Source organism: Phalacrocorax carbo, chromosome 3 (assembly GCF_963921805.1).
Source record: "Phalacrocorax carbo chromosome 3, bPhaCar2.1, whole genome shotgun sequence".
Lineage (NCBI taxonomy): Eukaryota > Metazoa > Chordata > Aves > Suliformes > Phalacrocoracidae > Phalacrocorax > Phalacrocorax carbo.
In genome coordinates, this window is record NC_087515.1 from 84992479 (window position 1) to 85018099 (window position 25621).

The 25621-nt window shown below is 43.0% G+C and overlaps 1 protein-coding gene across 5 annotated transcripts in view; it reads right to left on the bottom strand.

The window, feature by feature from the left end:
- Nucleotides 1-2421: 2421 nt before the first annotated feature.
- Nucleotides 2422-25621, bottom strand: part of KLHL32 (kelch like family member 32) — a 151008-nt gene continuing 127808 nt past the window's right edge. For all 5 annotated transcript variants that reach the window (XM_064447595.1, XM_064447590.1, XM_064447592.1 and 2 more), the window contains 5 exons: nucleotides 19053-19779; nucleotides 9920-9978; nucleotides 7304-7496; nucleotides 5167-5261; nucleotides 2422-3344 (listed from right to left, as the gene is read on the bottom strand). In XM_064447595.1, the coding sequence (XP_064303665.1) occupies nucleotides 3183-3344; nucleotides 5167-5261; nucleotides 7304-7496; nucleotides 9920-9978; nucleotides 19053-19779 (1236 nt within the window). In that variant the 3' untranslated portion in view covers nucleotides 2422-3182. The remainder of the gene's footprint in view (nucleotides 3345-5166; nucleotides 5262-7303; nucleotides 7497-9919; nucleotides 9979-19052; nucleotides 19780-25621) is intronic.

The following is a 25621-nucleotide window of genomic DNA, read 5'->3' on the forward strand; positions in this document are numbered from 1 at the left end:
AGCTCCTCTCACACGGCGCTGATCCGACTCCAGCGACAAAACCAGCAAGCGCTGAAGTATTTTTATTGTGGACAGCTTTAAGGCTCTGTGACAAAACTGAGCTAAACCGCATTTCAGAGGTACATACCAAACCTGGTAGGCTGGGCGGGGACAAAGGTTAGGTTCTGAGGTTTATGTTTGCCAAAAATGGTACAAAATTTAGAACGGCAGAGGCGGAGCTGGAGCTCGCACACAGGAGCCCGCAACTGGGGTGGTTTCAGAAGGCAGGGACACTAAATGGAAAGATGACAGAGCAAGGATGCGGTGATACAGAAGCTCCAGCTCACCGGGGAGCCTTTGCCAGCAGGGGAAGCCAGCCTTGCTCTCCCACCCCCTGCTCCTTCATAGAGACCCCTCAGCCAGAGCAGAGCTGCTGCTGGCACCCGCATGCTCTCTGCCTGCTCTGGCACCGACACCATTCTCGTTTCTTATCTGGGAATAAATAACCAGTTTTTGCTCGCCTGGCAAGGGCTATGTGGCGTTTTCTGACTTCAGGTGCAGTGACGCGCCCCCATCTGTCCCGCAACAAAAGCAAAAAGCCCGGCTAGGCCAGTGCGGCACAAAAACTTCGGGGCTAAGAGCTTGCCACGATAGACGCCTCTGTAATAGTGGAGCCTGATGATTAAGAGCCAGAGCAGAATCCTGACACTAATAGGAGCATATGTGTTGTCCTGCGGCTCTGTGGCTGCGGTACCCCTGACTAATTTAATGCAACTGCACAGCTGTTTAAAACTGCTATTCACCAGTACAGACAATCGGTGACAACAACCGCAACGGTAAAAGCGTCGAAAGGGCAGAACAAACATGATAAATAACTTTCTTGCCATACACTCCTGCCTTTCAGTCCTCGAACCGTGAGGCACATGCTGCTTTGCATAAGGAAGGTGCCCCCCTCCGCTTCTCAAACCCGGGCCTCTGTCGCAGCTTGCTGCCGCCGCTCGATAACCTGCCAGATCCAGCGTAATCTGCAGAAGGAGCAGTTCTGAAATTAGTTCTAAATCTGTGGTAAGCTATGAATAAAAGCCTCAAAACTGTGACGTACAAACCATACTTTGCAGTATTGTCTGGAAGCGCACTGGGCTTTACCAGGGCTAAGGAATTCATTCTCCCACCACCGCCTGGGAAATAGCAAGTACATGTCAGTTCGGCACCCGGAGCGAGTGCTGCTCACTCACCTGGTGTGGCACCTCCAGGGCGAGGCGTAAAGCCCCAAGGACCTCTACACGCACGTTTTGATTATTTAGCCGCCTTCCTCTTGAAAACAGGACATGTAACGTCTGCGTCCCTGCAAGTCACGCGTAAGTAGACCTTCGGATACTTGCAAGGCTTGGGCCCTGCAGCCACGCAGGGCAGCCGTCAGATTTTTAAAGTGTATATAGCCTGTTCGGAGAGCTGGCCCCTGCATGCTGATTTCCAGGGGATCAAAGGAATTAAAAACAAAAAAATCCTAAAGCACAGCCTATACAGCTCCCGTGCGGTTAGAGAAAAGCACTGCCTGGGTCTCGGCTTGCGTTGTGTGCAGAGGGAGACACTGTCAGCGCTCAAGCTGGCGAAGGCTGTGCAGCCGCAGCTCTGCTCCATGCAACGACAGCAAGAAAGCTCAGCAAAAAACCCCAAAAAACGTTCTAGCCTGAAAATTACTGGAAAAGGAAGGGTGATGTTTCGTGAGTGTGCTGCCCAGCTGGAGACAGAAATGGTGATAAGAGTTCACCCCCCCTGCACCACTTACCAGACCCTTAAGAGTGTAAAGATGCATTTGATTTGGAAACACTGCTCACTGGACGAAGTCAAACCTGTTCCTGCCCAGCAAGCGCAGGCTGCTGCTGCGGCATATTCTGCACGTGGCATTTGCCTGAGCGTCAGGAGGGATGTCATAGGTCCGCTCAGATAGCACGGTGGCAGGGCACAGATCAGCAGGTAAAGCAGAGAGGTGCAGAGTACCCGTACGTCATAAATAGAGGAAGATTTAATTACATGCTTGGTTAATATTTACAAACATCGAACTTGTTGTTAGAGATGTAAATAAAAGACGGAAATAAGAGACCGGGGCTGCAATAGCTGGGCAAAGCCAAAATGTAACAGGTTAGAGCATTTATTGTGGCGGGGCATATGCCTGGAGTACGGGACGGAGACACACTATATCAGCTGAAGGAATAAATAAATAAATATTGACATTGTTCTACACCTGTTTGGCCTCTGGAGACCAGTGATTTGTGGGACCATATGTTGGACAAAATGAGACTGTTCATTGATAATTGTAAATGTGGTGACCCCTTGCAAACTGGATATTAAAAATATTAAGTAAATGGCACATTTTAATTATGCAGTAAAGAGGCTGTTCTCCACCATTAAAAGACTGCAGCTGTCAGGAGGAATTGATCATATGACAGAAGGTAACATTTATTTGATAGTAGACCTTGGTAAATGACATCCCAAATGATCTTTACATTCTCAGACAAACACATTCAGTTCAGACTTGGGTTTAACCACGACGCTTCGGTGTCTTTCTCTTTCAGCTGAGACAATTTTTATCTGTTCCTCCTATACTATAGGGCTTGTTTGGTTTTTTAATTTTTGTTTTAACCTGCTTTGCAGTATTTAAATTTCAAATGAAGTATTATTAAATGAGAAACCGCGGACGATGGAGTTTGGAATTGGAAGTCAACACATTTGTTATTTTTTTTGCCAAAGGTATCGAGTAAGTTGCATAATTACCACAGTATTATATCATCTTTGTCAACATAAACACAGCTTCCTATCAGCTTTGAAAGTGCCATTGGTGAGTAACCGAACGTGCAGGCTCTGAAGAGCAGCAGCCCAGGAGGAGCTGAGAGCATCACAATGCCTTACGGAGTTGCATAAGGAAATGAAGTAGAGACAGGTAGCAAGTAGTCACCAGCAGAAATGCCAAATGCTCTCACGTATGTGCTTCTACAGCTGAGGCAGAGGAGAGAAACTGCAGACAGCTTTTGTAGCTTCCTTCCTGCCTGTTGTGATCCGACTTTAAGACAAATGTGTGAAGGAAAAGCAGCAGCCCGTGTGGATTGATTATTTCACTGATCCAGAGAAACCCTTCCATACACAGGGTTTGATTTTTTTTTTCTCCCCCCACTTCTGATTTTACGAAGTGCATGTTCCGCGTCTCACATTGTGCCGATCCTGTGGTGAGGCACTTGCAGAGTCTGAAGGTTGGGACACGTGAAATAAGGAGCTGGAAGAAAGCAAGCTGCTATTCCGTTGGAAGCGAAGGGGAGCGTAGGCCCATAGAACACTTCTTCCTTCCCTTCCTTGCTAACGTCCAGCACCTGCGGGTCAAAGCATACAAAATATTTCCGGGATCACGGAAGAAAGCCGACACAAATTTGCTGGTACGCACCGCATATATGTACCGTTAATCCCAACAGAAAGGTAATTTCGGATCACTTTTAGATTGTATTTATGGATCTGGTGAGTTACTGCTGTCCTCATCACCCACATCTTACCCTAGCTCCGGCTCTCAGCAGCGGACAGTGACATTGGATCCTGCTTCCAGGCAGCGGAACGTGCAAGCACGCAAGTAGGGTACTCTGCACAGAAGTGCTTCTGTTACCACAAAGTATGAATCATTTGTCAGGTCGGTGGGAGATAGGGAGCAAGGGAGCTCTCTCTAAGTTGGAAAGGCCAAATAAATTAATGACTTAAAGAAAACGAAGATACATGGAAAATCTGCGTTTATTTTTCCTCCAAAGGAGAGAGCAACCTCAAATTTGCTGAATTTGAAGATAAAAGGGCTAGTTTTACTGGTTAAAGCCAGGCACACTGCCAGCAGCTGAGAAGGGGCAGCACACACAGCTCTGCCAAAGCACTCATTATACTTCTTTTCCCTTTAAAGCAGGGACTGTCTCGGTCAGGCTGCCAGTTCACGACCAGTATGGGGATCTGGACAAATGTCCATTTAGGAAAGCAAGACGCCCGGATCATTTTCTCTTGTCACGAAGCAGTATTTAACCGCAGGTGCAATACTGCCAAGTACGGGCTGATTATAGATGAGCGTGTTGGTGGAGTACAGCCTCCACCTCGATACCGTGCTATTACTCCATCTGAAGCACTGTATGTCAGCTCCTGAAGCCAGTTTGAATTAACTTTTCCAATAAATATTGTTAGGTTGGGTATCCAACAATTTAGTAAAACAACACTATACTCTGGCTGGAACATGGTTTTAACTCCATATCTTGCATGACCTATTCTTTACAAACTCATGCTAATACGTGCTCATTAACAGACCAGCAGCTCAGTATGTAATACATTCCCTTCTTATGCTAAGTCTAACTTCTAGCCTTATGGGACAGTTTAGAGGTGAAATCCTAAAATCCTTAGCTGGAAGCTAATGAAAACGTTGTTTATCAGCAAAAGTGCAGAAACCGAGATGTAAACGAGTTTCTGTCTCTAACTGCCCAGCTGGTCACAAAGCGATGGCTGCGATGCAGATTTGCTTCGCTCAGAAAAATGCAGAAAGATAAGAATTCCTGATTTCTGTACAGGAATATCTGAAAGCCAGGGATCTGCAGGTAAGCTGCTCTTACACAAGATGAAAGAGGAGGAGAGTTTGTTGGACAACCTCTTGCCTACAGCAGGGATCAAAAAACTCCTATTCAAGCTTTGAAGCAGTAAGCACTAGGGCAGGTTGCAGGCTGACTGAACTTTGTCAAAGAACAACTCGTTAACTCTGGCTGCTCTTCAGAAAGGCAACTTGGAGGGAAAAAAAAAAAAGCCCCAAAACCACAAGATGAGCTGAAAAACCATTAGCCCAAGCCCCATCTTCCATTTCTGCACGCGTTTTACTTTTGAACTTCACTGTGTACCCTGGGAATATATACCCACGATATTACCCAAACCTCACCAAAGGAGAGACTCCTCAACCCTGTTTTACTGGAATATAAAAAAATAATTGGATCTAATGGCTCATCTGGAAATATTTTTAATATCCACAGTATTTCCCCTCTGTGTTTATGCAGGTTCAGTGGCCGCATAAGAAACATCCTTAATCTCTCCACTTCACATGCATTTTCCTTTTTGAATAACCTCTGTGCAAAACATATCCTTGCAAAATTATTGGAAAAGACTTTAAAAGAAACCTAAATCACTCACCTGGATACACGCCAAAGGCTCATTTGTCCAAATCGAATAGCCTCCCACTAAATATATTCTACCATTGTGGACGGCGACTCCAGACTCATTTTGACCTAAAGCAAAAGAGGAAAAGGAAACCACTTTCCGTGTTTAATTAACCCTTTTAATGCCAAATGTCGGAGTTCTGTAATATGACGAAAATGCACCTGGCAGTAACTTGACTGTGTCAGAATTCGCAACGTGCACCAGTGAAGGTGAAGCGCAAGGGCTGTTCTTCGCTCTCTACAGGACCCCCATACGGTGCCGTCCGGAAAGATACCCCGGATGAGCAATAAACTGAGGCTGTGCAGGGGAGCATCTGCCGTCTCCTCGACGGCACAGGTTTTTGTACGCCTGTATTTCATAGGTGACAAGCAAGCTCCCCGCCTGCCCCTCAGCCACTGTCACACATGCACATCCAGACAGACACATAGGCCGAGAGCGCTGAACGCCCCTCCTGTTCTGCCCACACCTGTTCATCCCTCTGTTCCTCCAGGTACAAGTATGGTGACTGTTGCAGAAGTGGCTGTGCAAGCTCATTACCATAGCAACGGTCTCCTGAACAAGTCTGGAAGTTTTGAAGGATAAATACAGCCTTAAAAAAATCTGCACTACACAGTGCAACAGGCACGTTTACCACCAACTGCAGAGATGCAAAGAAAGGCTTAGGTCGTTTCTCAAGGTGCAGGTTGTGGAAACAACCCACCAGGTCATATCTGAGCAGAGGCTACTATCTCACAGCATTTGGCAGTATAGGGTCAGCTCCGGAACGGGGGTGCCTGCAGTGCCAGCACTTCTGCGCCTGCAAATCAGATTATGTCCTTCTCAAAGGCTCTCAGTTCTTCCAGATAATAAAGTAAAATAAAATAATTAGAAAGCAAAAGGGATGTGAAAAACTAGTTCTGTCTGACAGTCTCTTACTCTTCCGTTTAAATCCATTCCTCTCTCCTCAATGTCCATGAAGTGCTCTGATGACATGACTCAGAAACCAAGCGACCCTTCTCCAGATCCCAGAGATTAAGAAACCCGGTGCAATACCTTAAAGAACAAAGTTGCCACTAGAGCAGCTTCTAAACCTACCAGGAGGAAAATGACATAAGGTGACTGTCCTATTTGTCAGACATTCATTTCCCTGACATGGTGTTTCAAGCTATCCTGAGCTTCTAGTTAAGCTCCTACATCCTTTGTATCCTTTTTAGTGGTACATCTCGGAAATGAATGCAATGCCAAATGGAACAGGATGAAAAGCGAGGCAGGATCAGTTCTAGGACTCCTACAGCAGCCTATGCTGGAACTTTTTGGCAGCCCATACTGTTACTAATTGAGCTCCAAGTCTGCTGCACAAGAGAATGGTCCCAACATTAATTCTGTCCTGGAAATGCATCCGCTTCTGCAAAGCTGCTGCTGAGGCTACTCTGAGTATGTGCACGCGCCTGCCTCTCCCAGGGATTCAAGGGAGCGGTACATCTAGGAATCGTATCAAGTGGCAGTTATATTTGGTGGACTGGGTGGCAGGGACAGCGAGTTGCAGTGCTTTGCAAGTTGCAGCAGTTCCTCCCAACGAGGGTCAAGAGGAACTTTACAGATCCGTAGCTAACAGAGATACTCAAGTCATCCCTGACTTGACAGAATTCCAAAGACGCCTCCTTCCATGTAATTTATTAAGAAGATATTGCTTAGAAATAAGTGATGATTAATGGAGTTCGGTGCTCTGCGATGCCAGCAGGAAGCACTACAAAACGAAATCATGGTAGGGATGGATCTGCCTGTTGAAGACTCAAACAGGGAGCTAAATCTGTCAGTGCAGGCAAGCGTTTGGAGAATCAAAAATAAGTACTGGTAATACTACAACAAAGAATTTCTGATTGCTAAATTAAATTACTTTTATGTGCACCTTCTTAAAAATATATCCTACAGTGTCGTAAGACAAATGTTTTGTAGAACACTGAATGCCAGAACAGTAACGAGAAGTGTCTTGTTGGCCAATGTTGGCCCCTAAACCAGAGGCAATTGAGGCGAGTCCATGGAGTTCCACATACTAGAGGCATCTAAAGGGAAAAGAACTGATGTTTTATTCTAACAGTAGAGAGTTCCTCTTTTGGTGTACGATACTTGCCTGTCAACATGTTGAAGCTGCAACGCGTCCATTGGTCAGAATCTATGCTGTAGGAATCTATGTGCCGAACCAGGATCCGATCATTGTTGTAGTCCAGATCGTTCCCACCTAACACGTAAAGTTTCCTTTGGACAGCAGCCATGGAGTGGTACACTCTCCTCTGCAACATCGGGCTACGGCTTAACCACTTATTCTGGAAAGGAAGAGAGAAGGTGTCTCAGCACTGCTCAGAGCCGTACCTACATTAGTAGTACGACAACAGTAGCATGTTAGTGGTGGTCTCCTTACCCTTGGCCGGGAATCACAAGTGTATATACTTGTGTTGTTCTTATGTTAACCACGCGTGTTGGTTGTAACACCGACTAGACATACTGGACTTTCAACACGTGGTTTACAGTTCTCACATTTTAAATCATTAATTTAATAGTATTTCTTGCTCTTCATTTTTTATGTTTAGCTCATCATGTTTCAAAGCTTTTTTTTCTTCTTTATAATCCAGTAGCAAATCGTCCTTAAGCAAGACTATTAGATGTCTCCTCCGTATACAGCACTAAAATTATCTGCAACCAACTGGCTCTGTTATGAGGGAAGAGAGGTTCTTCTACCTTCCATTATTCGGAAGCTTATTTGATCTTATCCTTGGGGAATGAAGCAACCGGGAAAAGTAATTCCCTAAAGAATCTTCTCAAATGATTCACGTGTTTGGTTTAACGCTAACCCTTTGTGGGCACTTACGAAGCAGCGTCCTTTTGCATATTTTTCTTCCTGGTTAACAGTGTTCAAGAATTCTACCTGGTCAGGGGAGGGGCAAGAGGGCACGGAAGAAGAGGGATTAAAGCACAGTATTTTAAACCTAAGACAACTGCTCCTGCTGCACTTACCAAATCAAACAGCCGAGCAATGGATGAGATTAATTTATTTAAGTGGAGGAAGTTAAAATCTGTGAGGAAATTCTTTGTGTGACATGTGCTACCGCTTGCAGTAACTCAAGAGCCTCTAATACCACTGCCTTCTAACCTCCACAATACAGAGCTATACATTTCAATGCGTAATAGTTGAATATTAGGCATTAATGTTTGCATTAGTAGTCCAGTCTCTTAACACCAGCCTATAGACACCATCTGCTTTGCAAAGCCTGCCTGCATCCCCTGATTATATCTTTAGCTTCCTCCACTGCAGTGCCTGCCAGGTGAGCCGCAAAGCACTGCAAAGGCAAAGAAACAGAGGGGCCTGGTGGGGTCATTTCTAATAAGCCAGCGTGTGAATACTAATCAGTGGTGGGGAAGCAGAGGTCACCCCAGCCGGCTTGTTGGCAGGTAGCTGTGTGCTCTGTGGCAGATGGCAGGCATTATCGACTCGCCACAAAGGCCTCGCGCAGAAGCAAGCGCTGGTGCTGAATGATAGAGTTATTGAGATTCTGTGCGAGATGCAAGCAGATGTGATGGTTTCCAGTACCCACCGTAAACAATATGCCAGCAGAATTTTTAAAAAGAGCTTGTGTGTACAAACACGAAGCGGACCTCATTTGAAGAATGCAAGCGCACACTTCCTCTGTAACTCTTTACACGCCAGGCCGGGTTTCTCGCCGTTGGCACGGCACGCTGAAGTAGCTCGGCCACCGGTATTTTTGGGGTTCAACTTTCATGTCAGCAAGTAAAGAATCAAAGCAAAAGATACACAGTAGAGACACGTATGTAAATTAAGAGCGTCCCCCTCCTAAGCAAAATAAGATTGCTGCCTGGAATCACTCCGTGGATTTAGGACAGAATCAGCACTTGTACAATCGACGCATAAAATTGCACCTCAAAGAAAAAGAGGCAGGTGTGTCACCTCCTGCTTTCTGCTTCAGGACCCGTATGTGCTACGCTTTAAAACGTCAGTGGGAACCACACAGAAGTCTCTCCTGGCACAATTTGGTTCCAAATACAGCAATCAAAGCTCCTATCCTACAATCAGGAAAGTCAATACTCTTCGGCACGGGTGTAAATCAGGCTGTGGAACTCTGATTGCAAGCTTAGGACTTTAAATTCCTAATACAAGCAAGAGGGCATAACCATGTCCTAACCCTCTGGAGTGGTTACTGAGCCATGCTAACCTAATCAAAACACATACATAATGTATGAAATAATCCCTAAAAGATATTTTAGGTGCTGGGGTAATGAAACGATAGGCACCCTTGCAGTCAGCAGAATAAGTCACGGCCAGGTAGCAGAGTTCTGAAAGTATGCAGGAAACAAAAAGCCCATCTATGCAATTCAAAGCAGAAACGCCAATGACAAGGAGCAGTTCTGTGACACCGACTTTGAGCATATGTTGCCCTGGGCTGCTGGATTACAAAAAAAAAAAAAGAACAGGCAAAATAAATACTGATAAATACAGGGGATTTAAAGCACATTTCTGTATTTAATCTAGATGTTTCTAACACCCACAATCTTAAAAAATATAATAAAAAGCCAGGGTCTCCATTACTCTGATAAACTCACACATTGGTACAAAGTGAATTTAAACCACCACCAATTCAAACGGTCAGCATTTTTAGCCTTACAAAATCATTGCACATATTTGCTAAGAGACCTGTTTGAGGCAAAACATACAAGATAAAACACAGGTACGCACCTGCTTAGGATCATAGACCATGAGCCTGTTTTGATACTGTGCAGTATTTGTCACTCCTCCTATGAAAGAGTTTATACAGGTTACATTTTTTCATATAAGCAAAACGAGGACCAAGATCAGGTACAGCAAAATAACCAATTCTAGGGTTCCCTTGCTGACGTAATTACACTGCATGCCACCACTTATGCTTACATTCCACTGCACTTTTTAATCTGGGTACAAGGGAAGAAGCAGCGTATCTGTCAAACATCTAGAAACAAAAAATAGCAACAACCACACACACACACACTTCTTTTGTAAAGCTAATTCTATGGGCTAAAAATGAGGCAAAAGTTGATCTGTTTATAAATGACTCTTCATTCAGCCGTCCTCAAGATGTGAAAATAAAGACCGTCCCTGTTCCGAGGAGCATGCAGTGTGTGACATGGTTTAAAGGAGGAGGAGGTGGGCTTGCATCAGAGAGAAGGAAGAAGTTGGAGAGGAGCTCTGCCCAACCAGGGGTATGACATGGGACACCACGGCCAGCTGGAAAGCACAGCCCAACCCTGTGCAACTGCACTCACCCATTTATTTGAAGGAAATTCTGTATTTAGTCTGTTTCACAGAGAACATCTCCTGGCTTAGTTGTGGACTTACGTTGGGAGGTTCCTCCATAGTGGCCAGAAACAACACTACCATTTAACATACCTACCGTTCAACAGCGTTTGGAAAGCAAGGTCTAAGCCACCTCGGAATAGAGTCTGACCCAAGTAGATGCCGCAAACCAACTATTTACCTTGACACAGTATACGTTTAATCCCCGATCATCCTGTACTCTATTGGTTTTAACTGGCAAATCATACTGGGTAAACTGGCAGAAAAATTCTTCAGTCTCAAGTCTGTAATTTTACCAGCATAAGCATGTTCCTGAGTGTGCTCAAGCCTCCTGGGGATGTGGTGTCACTGCAGCACTGCCACAGGTCCCAGTCCCCCCTCTGTCACCATCCCAGGCCCATGGGAAGATGGGACCAGAAATAACGCCTGCAAGCTGCTCCCTACCTTTCATTCTACCAGAAGGTCTGGACTGAGCTAGGGCACACCGGTGGCCACACACCAGTGAAACTCACTGACAAACTTTTTATATTACAGTTTTAGCAGCACATGCCGATGATGGACAAAACCCACAGCAATGAGAGGAAGGAATTTCGTCTGTTATTACACTTGCTTATGCTTCGATTTTGTGAGGACATTCCCTGTTTCAGACAGAGCAGTGGCAGAGCTGCTTTCATTCCTACCGGCTGAGCTTTGGCCCGCTCCTACTAAGGTCATTGGGTTTTTTCTTTTATCCCCAACTAGTCTTAACATGCTTCTGTGCTGGGGAATCCTCATTTTAGCAGCCTCCAGCTGTACCCAGTGCAGCATTTTGCTTCAGAGCCATACTGTGATTTTCATAGAATCATTAATTCTTCATAAAGAATTGAGAATTAAGAATTGAGAATTAAATATTCATAAAATCATTTTGACGTGACTTCCCCACCTTTCACCTGACATTTCAGGCTGCAGGGCGGTACTGGTGTGCCTTCAAGTTAAACCAGAATCTTGAACTCCACATGTGCAACAGTTGTGCCCCAGTTCCTAACGAAGGCATAAGGGCGTGAAATAATAACTGGTCTTTCAGGCGGTGCTGTACCAGCTGACAGCTGGGAATGTTTGGCCTGGAGGACCAGAGTAAGTCTAGTCCAAAGCAAGATATGTGAACTGTACATGGAGTGGGTATAGAGAGCTGGGCACTGAGGTTTTGTCTGCTCATCTGCTCCTACTGGGCTTAGCTACTTGCTGACATAGATGTCCCCCTCTGACCACTTCAAGTAACTTGAGTGAGGCTAAGAATCCGATCAATGGATAGCAGAAACTACGGACAAATCTGTTCAAGAGTCTTGTGTTCATCCACAGTAGCAGGGAGGAATAACAGCTATTCGGGTGCGCCTCTCCAAGCAGCAGCCTGTGCTGGGGCCCCCAGCTCAGAGACGCTACGGGACAGCCGAGAAAAGATGTAGTCTTTCCAAACGCCTTCCATCACACTATGCCACACACTGCCCGTCACAGCACCTGTGAAGTACCCATGCAAGAACACGCATCAGAAAGCAGTGACCGTTCCCATATCTAAGCTCACAATCTGTTATTTGTCTCTACACTGCTGTGCAGCCGTCACAGTGTTAGTGGCCGTCAGCCACGTGCACAAAACATTCTTTTCTAATATCTGCTTTGTAATTTGATTTTCTTTTACATAGTTATTTTCACTCCTAGTGTAATGTTTAAAAATGAGATGTCAGATTAGTGTTTTGAAAAATAAAAATCATAGTTATTTGGATGATTACCTCCAGAATGTTAAACTACAGGAGAGGCATCAGAAAAGCAGTGCTGGGTCTTGTATTTCCATTCAGAAAGGACACCTTAATTTGGGGGGAAAGATGTGGAGGAAGAAGAGAAAGAAGGGGGTTGCTTCCTCGTAAAATAATGAAATAATCCAATAAGCAAAATTATTTGCCTCTCTTCACAAAGGGCCCCTCATATCAAGTACACAGCTTACATTTTTTCCCCTGCAATATTGCTCATCTGTGGCGTTTTATCATTACATTCCCTTCACATACCGCTCTTCACTTTTAGATTAATCTGCCAAAATGAGATGCTAAGGATTTGCATACAGATTTGACTACACAAAAATAGATCTGGAATTAATAACAGTCTCTATATGTTTTAATTTCTTCTAGACTGGAGTACCCTTGCCTCCAGCAGTATTCTTGGCTTTGAAAGTCATCAAGCTGATTTGTCTGCTCTTAGGTTATGATGCCACATGCTGCTACACTGTCCCCTGCAATCAAAGTGCTCGCAGAGATAGATTCCATGCCTTCCCCTAACAAGTATATTTTATAGATTGGCAGTTTTGATCTCCCCTCCCCAGGGGGATAATCTGCATCTTAACAGGTTTCTATAGATACATCTGTCATTAAATATGCCATCTTATATCTGCATCAATTTTCAAACTCAAGTTCCTCCTAACTTTGAAGTGCTATAGCAAAAGTTTAAAATTTTCTGCCAAAATTCAAATTTAACAAGTCTGCAGTGTCCTCTTGAACTATTTTTTTTTTTAAATTCTCCAGGCAGCTGGGAAAGGGCAAAACAAGAGCAATATGTCTCTTAAAAACAGGAAAGGGGGGGGGGGGGGGGAAAGTCTAAACAGTATTAAAAGTAATACATAATTCCTCAGAATAAATAGGGGTAATTCTGAGATAATTTCTTAAACTTCCCTGTCATGCTTTCTACGAGGAAAAGAGGGGAAAATCAGGGAGGCATCGTAACTCCACTTGGAAAGAAGTATTTAAAAATACAAACCACACTATTAAATTTGACGTCAAGCGATAGCAGCTACTGTGGTAGTAACCCATCGGTAAAGGAAAGAGGAAAAAACTGTCTGGTTGGGTAAATGACAGAAAATTTACAATTTGGTCAGCACTTGCTGGGTTTTATAAACTGAGAGCTGATGATTGCAGCACTTTGACAGGAGCAGCTTGCTTTGCGAAGCAGAGTTTCCAGGAGGCAAGAAGCGCTCTCAGGACAAGCATGTGTCTCTCTTGCTCTTACAGCTGCAAGAACACACTCGTGGAGAGCCCAGCAGCCAACCTGAGGGCTTCTAATATTTTTACGCTGCCACAATCGCTGTTGCTCACTCCCTTGCAGGCTGTAAACCCTGGTTTTCAAGCCCTCCCAAGACCCACAAGTTTCCAACTCATGCAACAGTGCCCCTCTACATGGAAAGGTCCCGGAGGAGACCAAGACCTGCCTTGTCCAGCCCTTCCCCACACATGGGAAATATTTTGGTTAACTACTACAGTCCCCCAAACTGTCCACAAACTGCATGGAAAAGCACCTTCAAAAGGAGAAGGGTGGGAGGCAGTAGATTCAACACTATTTTCCCAATCAAAAATTTATAATCCATATTTATAACATGTCCTAGTAAGACCCCCATATGACTTGAGAAATCTAATCCAATCCAAATCCCCCACAAAATCTCACAACTCTCTCCGAAGTCCCCAAGTGCTAGGCTGCACGCACGAATCCGAGTTTGCTGGGAGATGTGTAAAACTACATGTTGGCAAAGAGCTCCCACGTGTATTCCTTCCAGCAAATCCAGGGAATATATAGAAACTCATGACACGCGCCCCAAGGTGCTCTGCTATCTTAAAATAGAACTCTCTCCTCTCTTGTATGGCTGTGTGTTAAACACGAGATAATCCTTCCTTGACATGCAAACCTGCTGCCTTTTACTTCAGCTAGCCCAGGTGCAGTGAGGACAGCTGAGCTGGAGCATATTCTCCCACCCCGGAAGACACCAACCACCAACAGCTCTAATTAACGCTGTTCTACCTCAGATGCCATCCAGCTGCAAACAAAAGGGGCACAAGCCCTAGTTTGTTTTGGGTTTGTTGGGGTTTTTTTATTATTATTAAAACCTGGTGTTTACATTCAATCTAAGAAGAATCAATGGCATAAAACTTATAATGTCTATGCCTAAAAGGTGTGAGATCCATTATCTTTGTTAAAATATAATAACAATAATAAGAATAAGGAGATACTGTTCTATATACAGACTAAGACGGGGTCACTGAGGCCATTTTTATATATTGTTAAGCTCCTGCTCCTGGTAGTTTCTGTGCCAGCTGCACTGCAAGACTTGATTTGGTTAGACACTGTAGATTCCTATTTATTCCAGATCTGTTTTTCATAAAACAATTTTATAGGCATTTACTGGGAAAAAATTTCTTCTCATAACAAACAGCATACTGATAGTAAGATAATACTTTCCCCCCCAAACCACTTGCAAACTCAGAATAATTCTCCAAGATGTGTGATCTCCATCATTTCCTTGGTCAACATCTCCACCATTAGGGGGAAAAAAAATAAAATAAATAAATAAAAAAAAAGAATCTTGAGTTTTGAAGAAAAAGCTGTTAAATACGAAGCAACTGTATGGGGTTGGCTTGTTTACCCCCCCAAGTTGAGTTTTCCCGTGCATGTCAAGATGTGATTTTAGCTGACACACTTAAGGTCAGGCAACTCAGACCTCTGCGAAACAACAGCATAATACTTTGCTTTAGAGAAGACTTTTCATGTGCTAATCTCTTGAGCACTTGAGGCGGAGGGGAAGCCTCGTTATCCCCATCTGCAGGTGCAGGAACGGTCCAGAGCTGAACTGCCTGGCAGAGGTTCCCTGCCCCTCTCTGTCCCCACGGGCACTACACCTACACGGGAGGAGGAAGGTTAACGTGTATAGAAAAGTAGGTCTCCAGATTTGCATGTGCGCACCACGGAGGATGCGGGGAAACAGGCACAGTTCAAGTTCCCACTCTTAAGGAAAATACTTCCTGGCTTCTGTAGGGGATGATTGTTAGTAATGTTGAACTCCAAAGAGTTTGGTGCATTTTGTTTCTCTTACACTCGAATACTTCACTCTTCAAGCATGTGGCATGCAATTCGTTTGTGAAATGGGTCACGGTGTCAGATGTTAACTGGGACCTGTAAGATTCATCTTTCTATAAAATTGCCGAACCATCTGCCCGATGCTGTACTGTCAATACAGAAAACTTATTTTAATGAATTCTCATCTACTTTTTAAAATAAGAAAATAAAATAAAATGCTGGCTGTGAAAACATTAAAAAAAAAGAGAGATGAGAAAAAATAATGATACAAATATAAAAATATGTTCCACAATATAGGGAGCTCAGAAGACTCGAGAGCTGAACCCACTTGTGCTGATCAGAGGGTCCGATGAGTTCCAGAGTGCAGAAGGCTCCCTCTGAGCCTTCTGGCGGGTTAAAAACCCCAGAGGGGTGGTGGCAGCTTAGGGGTCCCTCTGTCACCTGAAACACCGGCCGCCCATCTCCTACAGCCAGCGTGCACTTACAGCATTTTGTTTAACACGCTTCCCTTCCCTGCTGCCTTTGCCATGATTTTATGCTCTATTATTTTTTATTCCTTCTCAATATTTGTCCCAAAGGAGCAGCAAAGCAAAGCTGACAATGAATCCCAATAATAATAATAATAGAAACCCCTTAAGTCTAGTCAGCTTTTGATTAGCAAAGCCTTTAGAAGACAAGGGGCTGTAGCAGAGGCGCTGATGCTTTGGCTACAGAATAAGTAAATGGTCTGTGTGCAGGTCATGTGTGACGACTCTCTCCACAAATACAAGGGCTGAAACTTATATTATTACTATTTAATTTATTCACTTACTAAAAACCTGGGCACATTTTCATGGTTACCTTGCCAGCTGGCAGTAGCAGACTGACTTTGAGAGCTCTTGCTGATGACCCGATTTCTGAGAAAAAGCAGCAGGGATACAGCTCAGAAACATCCCTAACTCAGACTAATTTTTTAATTACTTAATTTTAGGCCACATACTTCAAAATTATGTTCCCTCCTGCATTACTGATTACTCTTATGCTAACACTTTACATTTGATGATGAACAGCGGATTTTTTGAGCAGTGACTACTGATATTTTTGGAACAACAAAACATCTCTCTGTACTATTCCCCTGCCTCTGAATATACACGTACGGCGAGCTACATTCTAGCCCTAAGCAATTAATTAATAATAGAAAGCTAGCTACAGTTATTCCATCTCCATCTACTTTTACTTATCAAATAACTCTGTTCAATACACAGAACCCAGTTTTCAGTCTGTGAGTACATAATTCACATCAATACCCTACTGACGTATTGCATAGAATGATCTCGTAATTCATAATAATATGTCAGAATCTAGCAACTGAAAACTGCTAAGAATTTTCTCAAGAACTATACAAAATAGAACCAAGAAGTCCTGTCTATCTTATTCCACTGCCAAAACATTGCTCCTTACTGTGACTTCACACAGAAGTTACGTTGGTAGCATTTTTCAAATATAAATGGAACAATACTGATAAAATATTTTTTGTTCTGTTGCTCAGTTTTAAAGAGTTCATCTAATAGGCTTCCACTTACCTCTTCCCCTGATTCTACAGCTGTATTAGAGGCATATCCTTGAACGGAATATCACACTGCTTCATTATATAAATGCAGATAGTATTTAAACACACAGGCAGGCATGCATTTCACTTACGTAACTAAGCACATTAATTAATCCTCAGCATAATTTTCCCTTTCCTAGCGTTTCTGGAAAGATTAAAAGTAATCTTCCAACCAGTCCCACATTTGACTTAAAAACCTCTATCAAATACTTCTGTGGGGCTTTTTTGTACAGAAAAAAAAAAGAAAAAAAGAAATTAAGAAAAAAAAAAATGTTTCTTTTTTCATGTACTGGAGCAAGGACCACACTCTGATGGTTGTTTCTAGTTCTCGTTCAATGATTTTATACATTTAAGACAATTTCCTAAAAAGTCCTGTTTTTTCATAAATAGAGACTTACAAATATAAACCACAGGAGAAGAAAAAAGAAAAAATCAAGACCCAGCAGTAGTAGCATCCATGTATTTGAATTGCCCGTCACTGGCACACACCTCTCTCCACTGACAAAATAGGAAAGGTAATGAATAAACAGGGTAATGCTCTGAACACGCGCAGCTGGTACCCTAAAGCAGAGACACTGTTTCTGTACCGTACCTGGGTCTCAAAGTGCGCCGTGTGCATGCTTCAGGATTAACGCACAGCACAAACCCTACAAGACTCCGTCGATGCCTGTTGCTGAAGGAAAGCGACCCAAACCGCCTGCCAGGGATCTTGGTGATTTTCTGCGTTCTGTCATGCTTTTAATTCCACAGTCACTATTCACGATTTTAGTGTATATGTGTAAAAATATACCGGCTACCTCCCCTGCCAATGCTTGGGAATCCATTCCCATAAAGCATTTAAATCCATATGGGCAGAAAGATACACCCACAAGGAGCTCCGCTAACGTAAATGGCATATTTGGAGAATCACAGCAGCACAGAATCATGCAGGTGGAAAAGACCTTTAAGATCATCAAGTCCAACCATTAGCCTAGCACTGCCAAGTCCACCACTAAACCATGTCCCTAAGCACACATCTACACATCTTTTAAATACCTCCAGGCATAGAGACTCAACCACTTCCCTGGGCAGAAGCACAGCAAACGCGTAACTTAATCTTCCATTCATATATCGACTTTTCACCAGAGGGATCCCAGACCGTTTTGAAATCCCCTGAGGGTATACACAGTGAGGATGGCAATCACTGAACATTTTCCTCAAGGGCTGGCCCCACTTACTCGTTAACTTCCTTGATAAATATTACAACTTTATAACCTTCCGTGACACGCTTCTTACTAAAAGGCAGGGTTTGTTTTTTTTTTTTCCCCTGTCAAATTTTCTGTAGACAGCACCTTGTTCCAAAGCAAGCAATACAGAAGAGTCACTAGAAAGATTGATGGCACAATGTCTTCAATTCCCATCAATGTGCGTATGTAAAATAAAAAGTACATCAGACTGAGTTGCAAATGATATGCTAGTTTAAGATCACAAGGCCTGTACTTTCATCTCTCTGTGTCATAAAGCTATGATTACATCAGGCAGTCCTGTGCACTCGTTATGGACAGAGCCGTGCATGATTTCTAACAAAGGTCATACATATTGGCCTGTTACAATATCCTGAAGAGCACATGGGAGCAGTTCACACACCTGCCTTCCAAGCCCTGGCTCTGTACAAGCCAACAAGCACTTCATTCTCCATTTCATTATCAGCAATAAAGGCAGTGGTACCAGATCATGCTACAGAAACTGGGTCTTGATTTGTTTTGTTTTTAGGAAGTACGCAGAATTTGTCCTCTGAAATTTGTACAAAAGTACCTTATCATTTCCATTCACTGTGATTTGTGAATGGCGACTGAAGATAGCACATATATATGCAGCTTGGAAACACAGAGAACTGTTCAGCAGACAAAAAATATCGTATAAGTATGTTATGTTCCTGTACTTCTAATCAGGCTTGATTTTATACTTCCAGGCTTCAATTCTTTGAAATACCCATCTCCTAATACAACAGTTATCCTGCCATATAAACCTAAGAAGATTTATTAGTTTCATTCAAGACAGTATTTCGGTATTTTGTTAGTACCTCAAACTGTGTGAAACGTTTTCTACCTGATATCCAAAGAAGACCATCCACCACATATCCTGCGTGGCATGAGAGCGACCGATCAAAGGACTGTACAAAGGTCCACTTGTTCTTCTTGGGGCAATATCGTTCCACTGTAGGTAACACTTGACGCAATTCATTTCTGCCCCCTACGGCATAGAGGTACTCGTCCACTGCTCCCAGCACAAAGTGCTCCCGACAGTTCTTCATTGGAGCTATCTCAGCCCAAGAGTTAGTGCGGGGGTCGTATCGACAGGCAGTTCTCACCGCGCAGGTGCGCCCTGTGGAGTGCTCTGCCTCTCCACCAGCTACAAAAAGAAAGTCTCCCATGACAGCAACACAGTGGTGGCTTCTCCCTACAGGCATAGGCGCTAGCTCGCTCCAGTTTGCAATCCCTGCGATATGAACGTTCTCTTGATCTACCGGATTGAAGTATCGCAATTCCTTCACTTTACAGATTTCACGTTTTTTCCCCCCAATAATGTAAAGAGTGTCTGACTGGAAGCGAGGTTTTGTCCTTCTGGTTTGCCAAACTGGCTGTGCATAGACGCTCTGGTGGTAAGCCAAGGCCTCGTTAACAAGCGCTGTCGCAGTTTCACTAGCTTGGACAAGAGGATGAGAAAGAGCTACGGTATGCAGCGTATCCACATCCATAAGGCCAAAGCGGACATACTGGAGAAGTTCGTCCATGTACTGGTAGTGGCAGTTGTGTTCCAACCACCTCACAGCCAGCTAAAAGTGGGGGGAAGGAAGGGAAAAACAAGACACCAATTATTTGTGTACAATTCTGTCAAAATTTGGTCTTTTGAAAACTGTGCTTTTGAAAACTATAGCAAGAGCAGCTATATACTTGCCTTAGTAGTGATAGCAATCAACAAAAAAAGTAGTTATGAATTCATGTGAGTCAACATAAAAGATACCTACTAAAACTCTACCTATAATATACATAAAAGCTTTGTATTGCACCAGTCCCCCTAAAGAATTTCCACAGCATTATCAGATTGCAACACTGCTATGCAATATGCTTGCTGTGCAAACCGTTAGTGATGATGTAGACCACCACTATATCCCTGAATCAAGCTGCTGGAGTAATAATATAAATGTAGGGACTATGTGATCACTGGAGACCATCAGCACACTAGAAAGAGAAGTAAGGTTATGGTTAGATGATTAGAAAAGCCCTTTCTCCCCTCCATCTTTCATTCTATTTATGACAAAATATTGAAGGAATATGACAAAATGCATACTGAATCCTTCAATATTTTTTCCTTCTTAATTCATTTTATTCATAAAGTGGAGAGAAGTGTAAAGGGACCAGAAATTAAGCTAGAGAAGAGAGGAGCAGAGAAGAGGCTCTGCTGGTTTGGGACTGACAGAAAGCAGCAAGGAGTATTTTAAAACCTTTCAGCAATTGCAGCTGGTGTCAACAGCCAAAATTAAACATAGCCTTTAAATTACATAAAGCATATTGAATCCAACCAGGTCTAAAAAGAGGCTAGGGAGGGCCTATACCATTTCAAGAACTGTTGTGCAAGTTGTTCTCAAAAACCTCCAGTGATGAAGATACACAAACTTCCTCAGGAAAACTATCCCCGTGCTCAGCTATCCTCTTGGACAGATTTTCCTTTTACCTATGCAGGAGCTCTAAATCCTTCAACTCATTGCCTCATTTTCCACCTTTTGGTTTATACTCCAGAGCTCAGAAACCCACAGACCAACCCTTGAAATTCATCCATCCATACAGGACAAAAAGCAGGCTGCTACTTTCCTTGTCTCCTCCACAATGCATTTTATTATGTGTGTTGCTTCTGCAGAGAAGCTTCTGTTCTCTGAATGAAAAAGTCTCTCAATCCATCTTGGGTCATATTTTCTAAACCTCTGTTGCTTGGCTCACAGTTCTCTGTTATTGAAAGGAAATGGCCCTCATCCTTAATGTTTGCTGCTGAAAACTGAATAAAATCTTCCTCTTAAGGTTGTAGTTGTAGCAAATAGATTGGAAGGATCACTTTGAATGTAACAATCTATGCCATTCTTGTCTGTGCATCACTACACAAGACTGTCAGTGCACTATGATATTGCTGATTCATGTTTAAGCTTATGACTGGGTACTATTCCCACCTTTTTTTTTCTCACAGAACTTCCACAAAGTGTCATGCTTTCTGTCTTTACTGAACTCTCTACTATTTAATTCAGGCCACTGCTCCCATCTGTCAAGATCATTCTCAATTTTAACTATATTTTTGAACGTGCTTGAAGACCATTCTACCTTCTGATTGTCTGAAAACATAAAAATCGTGTTATTCTTTCATCCAAGTCATTAACAAAGACATTGACTAATTTGGTTGAAGAAAGGCTCCTTTACTTGATACTTCATTTCATCCTGACAAAGAACTTGTAGAGCAAGAGTTTCTAACTAGTCATACAATAACAAGTTTCAGCTAAAACTTACTGCCCTGTATTGCTATGGGAATGTCATATGAAGGAGCTGAAAAGAAAGGCTTCTGTCTTCACAGAATCACAGAATGTTAGGCATTGGAAGGGACCTCCAGAGATCATCTCGTCCAACCCCTCTGCTTGAGTGGGGACACCTAGAGCAGGGGGCACAGGAACGCATCCACGCGGGTTTTGAATGTCTCCAGGCAAAGAGACTCCACAGCCTCTCTGGGCAGCCTGTTCCAGAGCTCTGGCACCCTCACAGGAGAGAAGTTTTTTCTCATATTGGGGTGGAACTGCCTGTGTTCCAACTTGTGCCCATTGCCCCTTGTCCTGGCCTTGGGCACCACTGAAAAGAGCCTTTAGATATTTATAGGTATTGATGAGATCCCCCCTCAGTCTTCTCTTCTCCAGGCTGACCAAACCCAAGTCTCTCAGCCTTTCCTCATAAGGGAGATGCTCCAGTCCCCTGATCATCTTGGTAGCTCTCCGCTAGACTTTCTCAAGCAGTTCCACATCATTCTTAAACTGGGGGGCCCAAAACTGCACACAGCACTCCACATGTGGTCTCACTAGGGCAGAGCAGAGGGGGGAGGATTGCCTCTGTCAAAATGCTGGCCACGCTCTTTTTAATGCAGCCCAGGATATTGTTGGCCTTCTTGGCCACAAGGGCACATTGCTGGCTCAGGGATCTTACTCAAGGCATTCATATACGCACAGTATATCAAATTTATTGCTGCTTCTGTATTCTGGCAGAGGGAAGATGACAAACCAAAACCACCTTCTTATTAAAATTAATCTGAAACACTTTTGTTCCACTGTGCTATTCAACCCCTGTGAAACAAAGAATCAATGAAGGGCATAAAAAATTGCAAGTCGTTCAGTCAGTTAAATGCTGTACTCAGTTTCAAAATGTGCATTAGCTATATGTATTTAGACTTGCTAGTAAAAAAAAAAAGGAGTTAAATAAATTTATAAGTGTTTATGGACTTGAAATCATTGAGCATTATATTCCCATGTTCTAAATCCACCAAATCCATGTGTCAGGTGTCTCCTACTGAGTGTTTTTAGGCAACTCCCTACGCCATGCCTTAGGCCATGTGAATCACTCCTCAAAGTTTCCAGGGGCACTTAGCCCTCATCATTGACTAGACACTTGACATTGAAGTGGAATTCAGGCTACCTTCATCATGACAAAGACACCAACTGAATTCAGACCAACTGAAAGATGTGTGGGTTGCTCTATTAAAGAATTACAAAACCCGAGTTCTTATCTGTCATCACTAACATCCAACAGATTGGCTTCTTTTGCTTATAGTTCATCCTTCACTCACATCTAAAATGGCATCGTGGAGGTATCACCTGTGCTATAGTGACAGACATTACAGGCTCTTGAAAGACATGCACTAATGTAAATCATATCTTGGTAACCACAAAGCAGGTTTAACATTAATGCCTGTTAATATCTTAGAACTTTACCTTTCCTCTTCCCTTTATTGTCCTCCCTCCAGCTCCCCAGTAAATACTATATGAACACACAAGCGACACTACATACATTCATACCTCTCATAGACACAGTATCTGCACTCCTTTCTAATTATGTGGGATGTGTGATGATCTGCAGCAAAAGGGATGGACACCTCCTTACAATACATTTTCTCCACTGCATGAAGTTTGGCAAAAGCAGCTTGGTTCATACCGAGTTTGTCTGTACTGAGAATGTTCCTGAAGTTGTAAAAAATGTTTCACTGAAAGCAATAGTGATTAATGATTCTCTAAAATCACAGAATTTCTAAACCACCATAGTGACGGTGCAAAGTGATACAAAGATTCTGCCGGCAATCCTAGGAGATGTACAATCTGCTCCTGGCTTGAACCAAAACTTTCTCCATCCGTTCCGACACTAGTTGATCGCCACTCATCTGTCCTGCTTCTCTACTGATGAAAACCTTTTAATCTTTCTGAATTAAACTTATTGCAGCCTCCCTGGGATCCTCTACATGCTGCACCTAAAAGTATCTTTGATCTACACCACTTCCACCTTTCCCTTTTGACAAGCAACTGCAACAGCAACGGGGAGAGTAAGGTGAATCCCAGGCTGTCTTTTGTGTAGGTGGCTACTAGCTCTTACCAGGCTCCGTGTCTGAGGTCAGTTTCCAGTGGAGTACTGCATTTTTCTATATTAATTTAGAAAGCAGGGCTAAGAACCCTGCACATCACTGTATCACCTAGATGGTCTGTAGGCATTTAGTGATCAGCAGAGATCTACTGGGTATTAGGGAGGCAGCTGAGGTCTGGGAATCACAATGTGTTGAGAAGCTCCTGTCCAGATCAATTTATGCTACTGTTGAACACAATTTGACTACAGTATTCTGTGTGACCCACACCTAATCTGTTGCACTCCAAGGCAGAGAAAAGGCCACAACAGCTAAAAGCTGTAATGATTTTATCTCCTTGTCTTGTTATTGATAACAGTGACTTTTACTTGATTTTAAATACCATAAATTAATTTTGGGGCATTCCTTAAAAATAACTGCTAAGAATTTAAGCTACAAATTTAGGTATTTACATGTATATTCATAGAATACAGGACCAACTCCTAAATTGTGACACAAGGCTATGGAACAGGTCACATAGTTTCAGGGACACTCACAAACTGAGCCTTAGACTTATACATTTGTTACGCAGCACACATTGTTATGGTGCTCTCTAGCAGAACATGGAGTCTCACGCTATGGAGGCATGGAAGAAAACTGAGTTATCTATGTGGGTGAACAGGTATTTTAGTCACTGGGTGGTCTGACAGCTATTGGAAGGCTGGAGAAGTTCAAAAGAAAGAAAATTAAGTTCCCAAATAAGTCTTTTGCTTGTCGTAGAAATAGTCACTGATGGACTGTAATAAAGTCCTAAATTTCCTTCAGTGTAAAGGAGGCAAATATAACTCTTATGAACATATGGCAGAAGCACAAACTTCCATATAGCATTGATAAATACACAGATGTTTGCCGATATGCAAGTTCCACTACCTTTACTCAGTTCTTGTTTAATCCAGACTTAGAAACCTGGTACATACATAGAAACTCCAAAATTCACCCTGTCTATACACTAGTTATAGCGCATATTTTTTACCTTCTCTGGCAGCAGTGATTAGCAACTATAATCAGTATTGGTAAAAAAACTCAAAGCCATTATACACTTTATGACATTGCAAGGAGAGACATTCAGACTTCACTAAGGAGATACCAATAGCACTTGAAATTACAACTGTGTTTAAAACGCAAACAAGTAAGCAAGCAAAAACAAAGAGACCATCCACAATTTTGAGTTTTAAAATATTTGTATCGCTGCTAAATAATTTACAAAAACAGGGAAATACTCCTACTCCTAGTGCCATATAGACAAATTCTGTTTAAACTGCTAGAAGCTTCTTTTCTATTAATTTTAATGTATGAGTGTGTGAGAAAAGGAAGCTACAGCCTAGTGCCTATATCAACTTTAATAAATAATATATTTTGCCATATTCATCTTCTAAACTAAGTAAATGACACAACTAGACCCTCAGAAGGACAGGATTTTCAAACCAGATTAATTCTCTTACTCTAAAGCCTTAACCCAAAGGATTTTTTCTTCTCCAAGGTTACACTACTTGATTTAGCAACGGAGTACATTCTCACAGCAGAAAACAGATGGAAAACTATATTGTGCCACAGTTGGAGCATACATCTAAACACACCTGCATGTTGGATTGTGATTTCATTGCATTTCCAACAGCTGCTTCTGCTTCCAGCACGGTGCTTCGACAGTCTTATTCACACAGCCTCATAGCACGGCCCTTCCCTCACTGCTGTTAATGGTATATGTACTGCATACGTACCACAGCCAGAGAGGGCATGGAGGCAGTGGAGGTTACAGCTGAATTAAGAGTTTCACCCCTGTTGAAGATAACCCTGCAATAAGTAGTTACCTGGTCTTTTGGGCTGCCAGTTATCCCAGGAAACAAGAAAACCCGGCACACGTGTGCCTTGCAGAGTCAGTGTTCTCTGCAATCCTTCTCATGCCGCTCTGCAGGGAAACACGTCCGACCTCCGCCTGCACCACAGCAAGTTTTCTAACCAGAAAAGCCAAGCTACTTCGTGAGTGC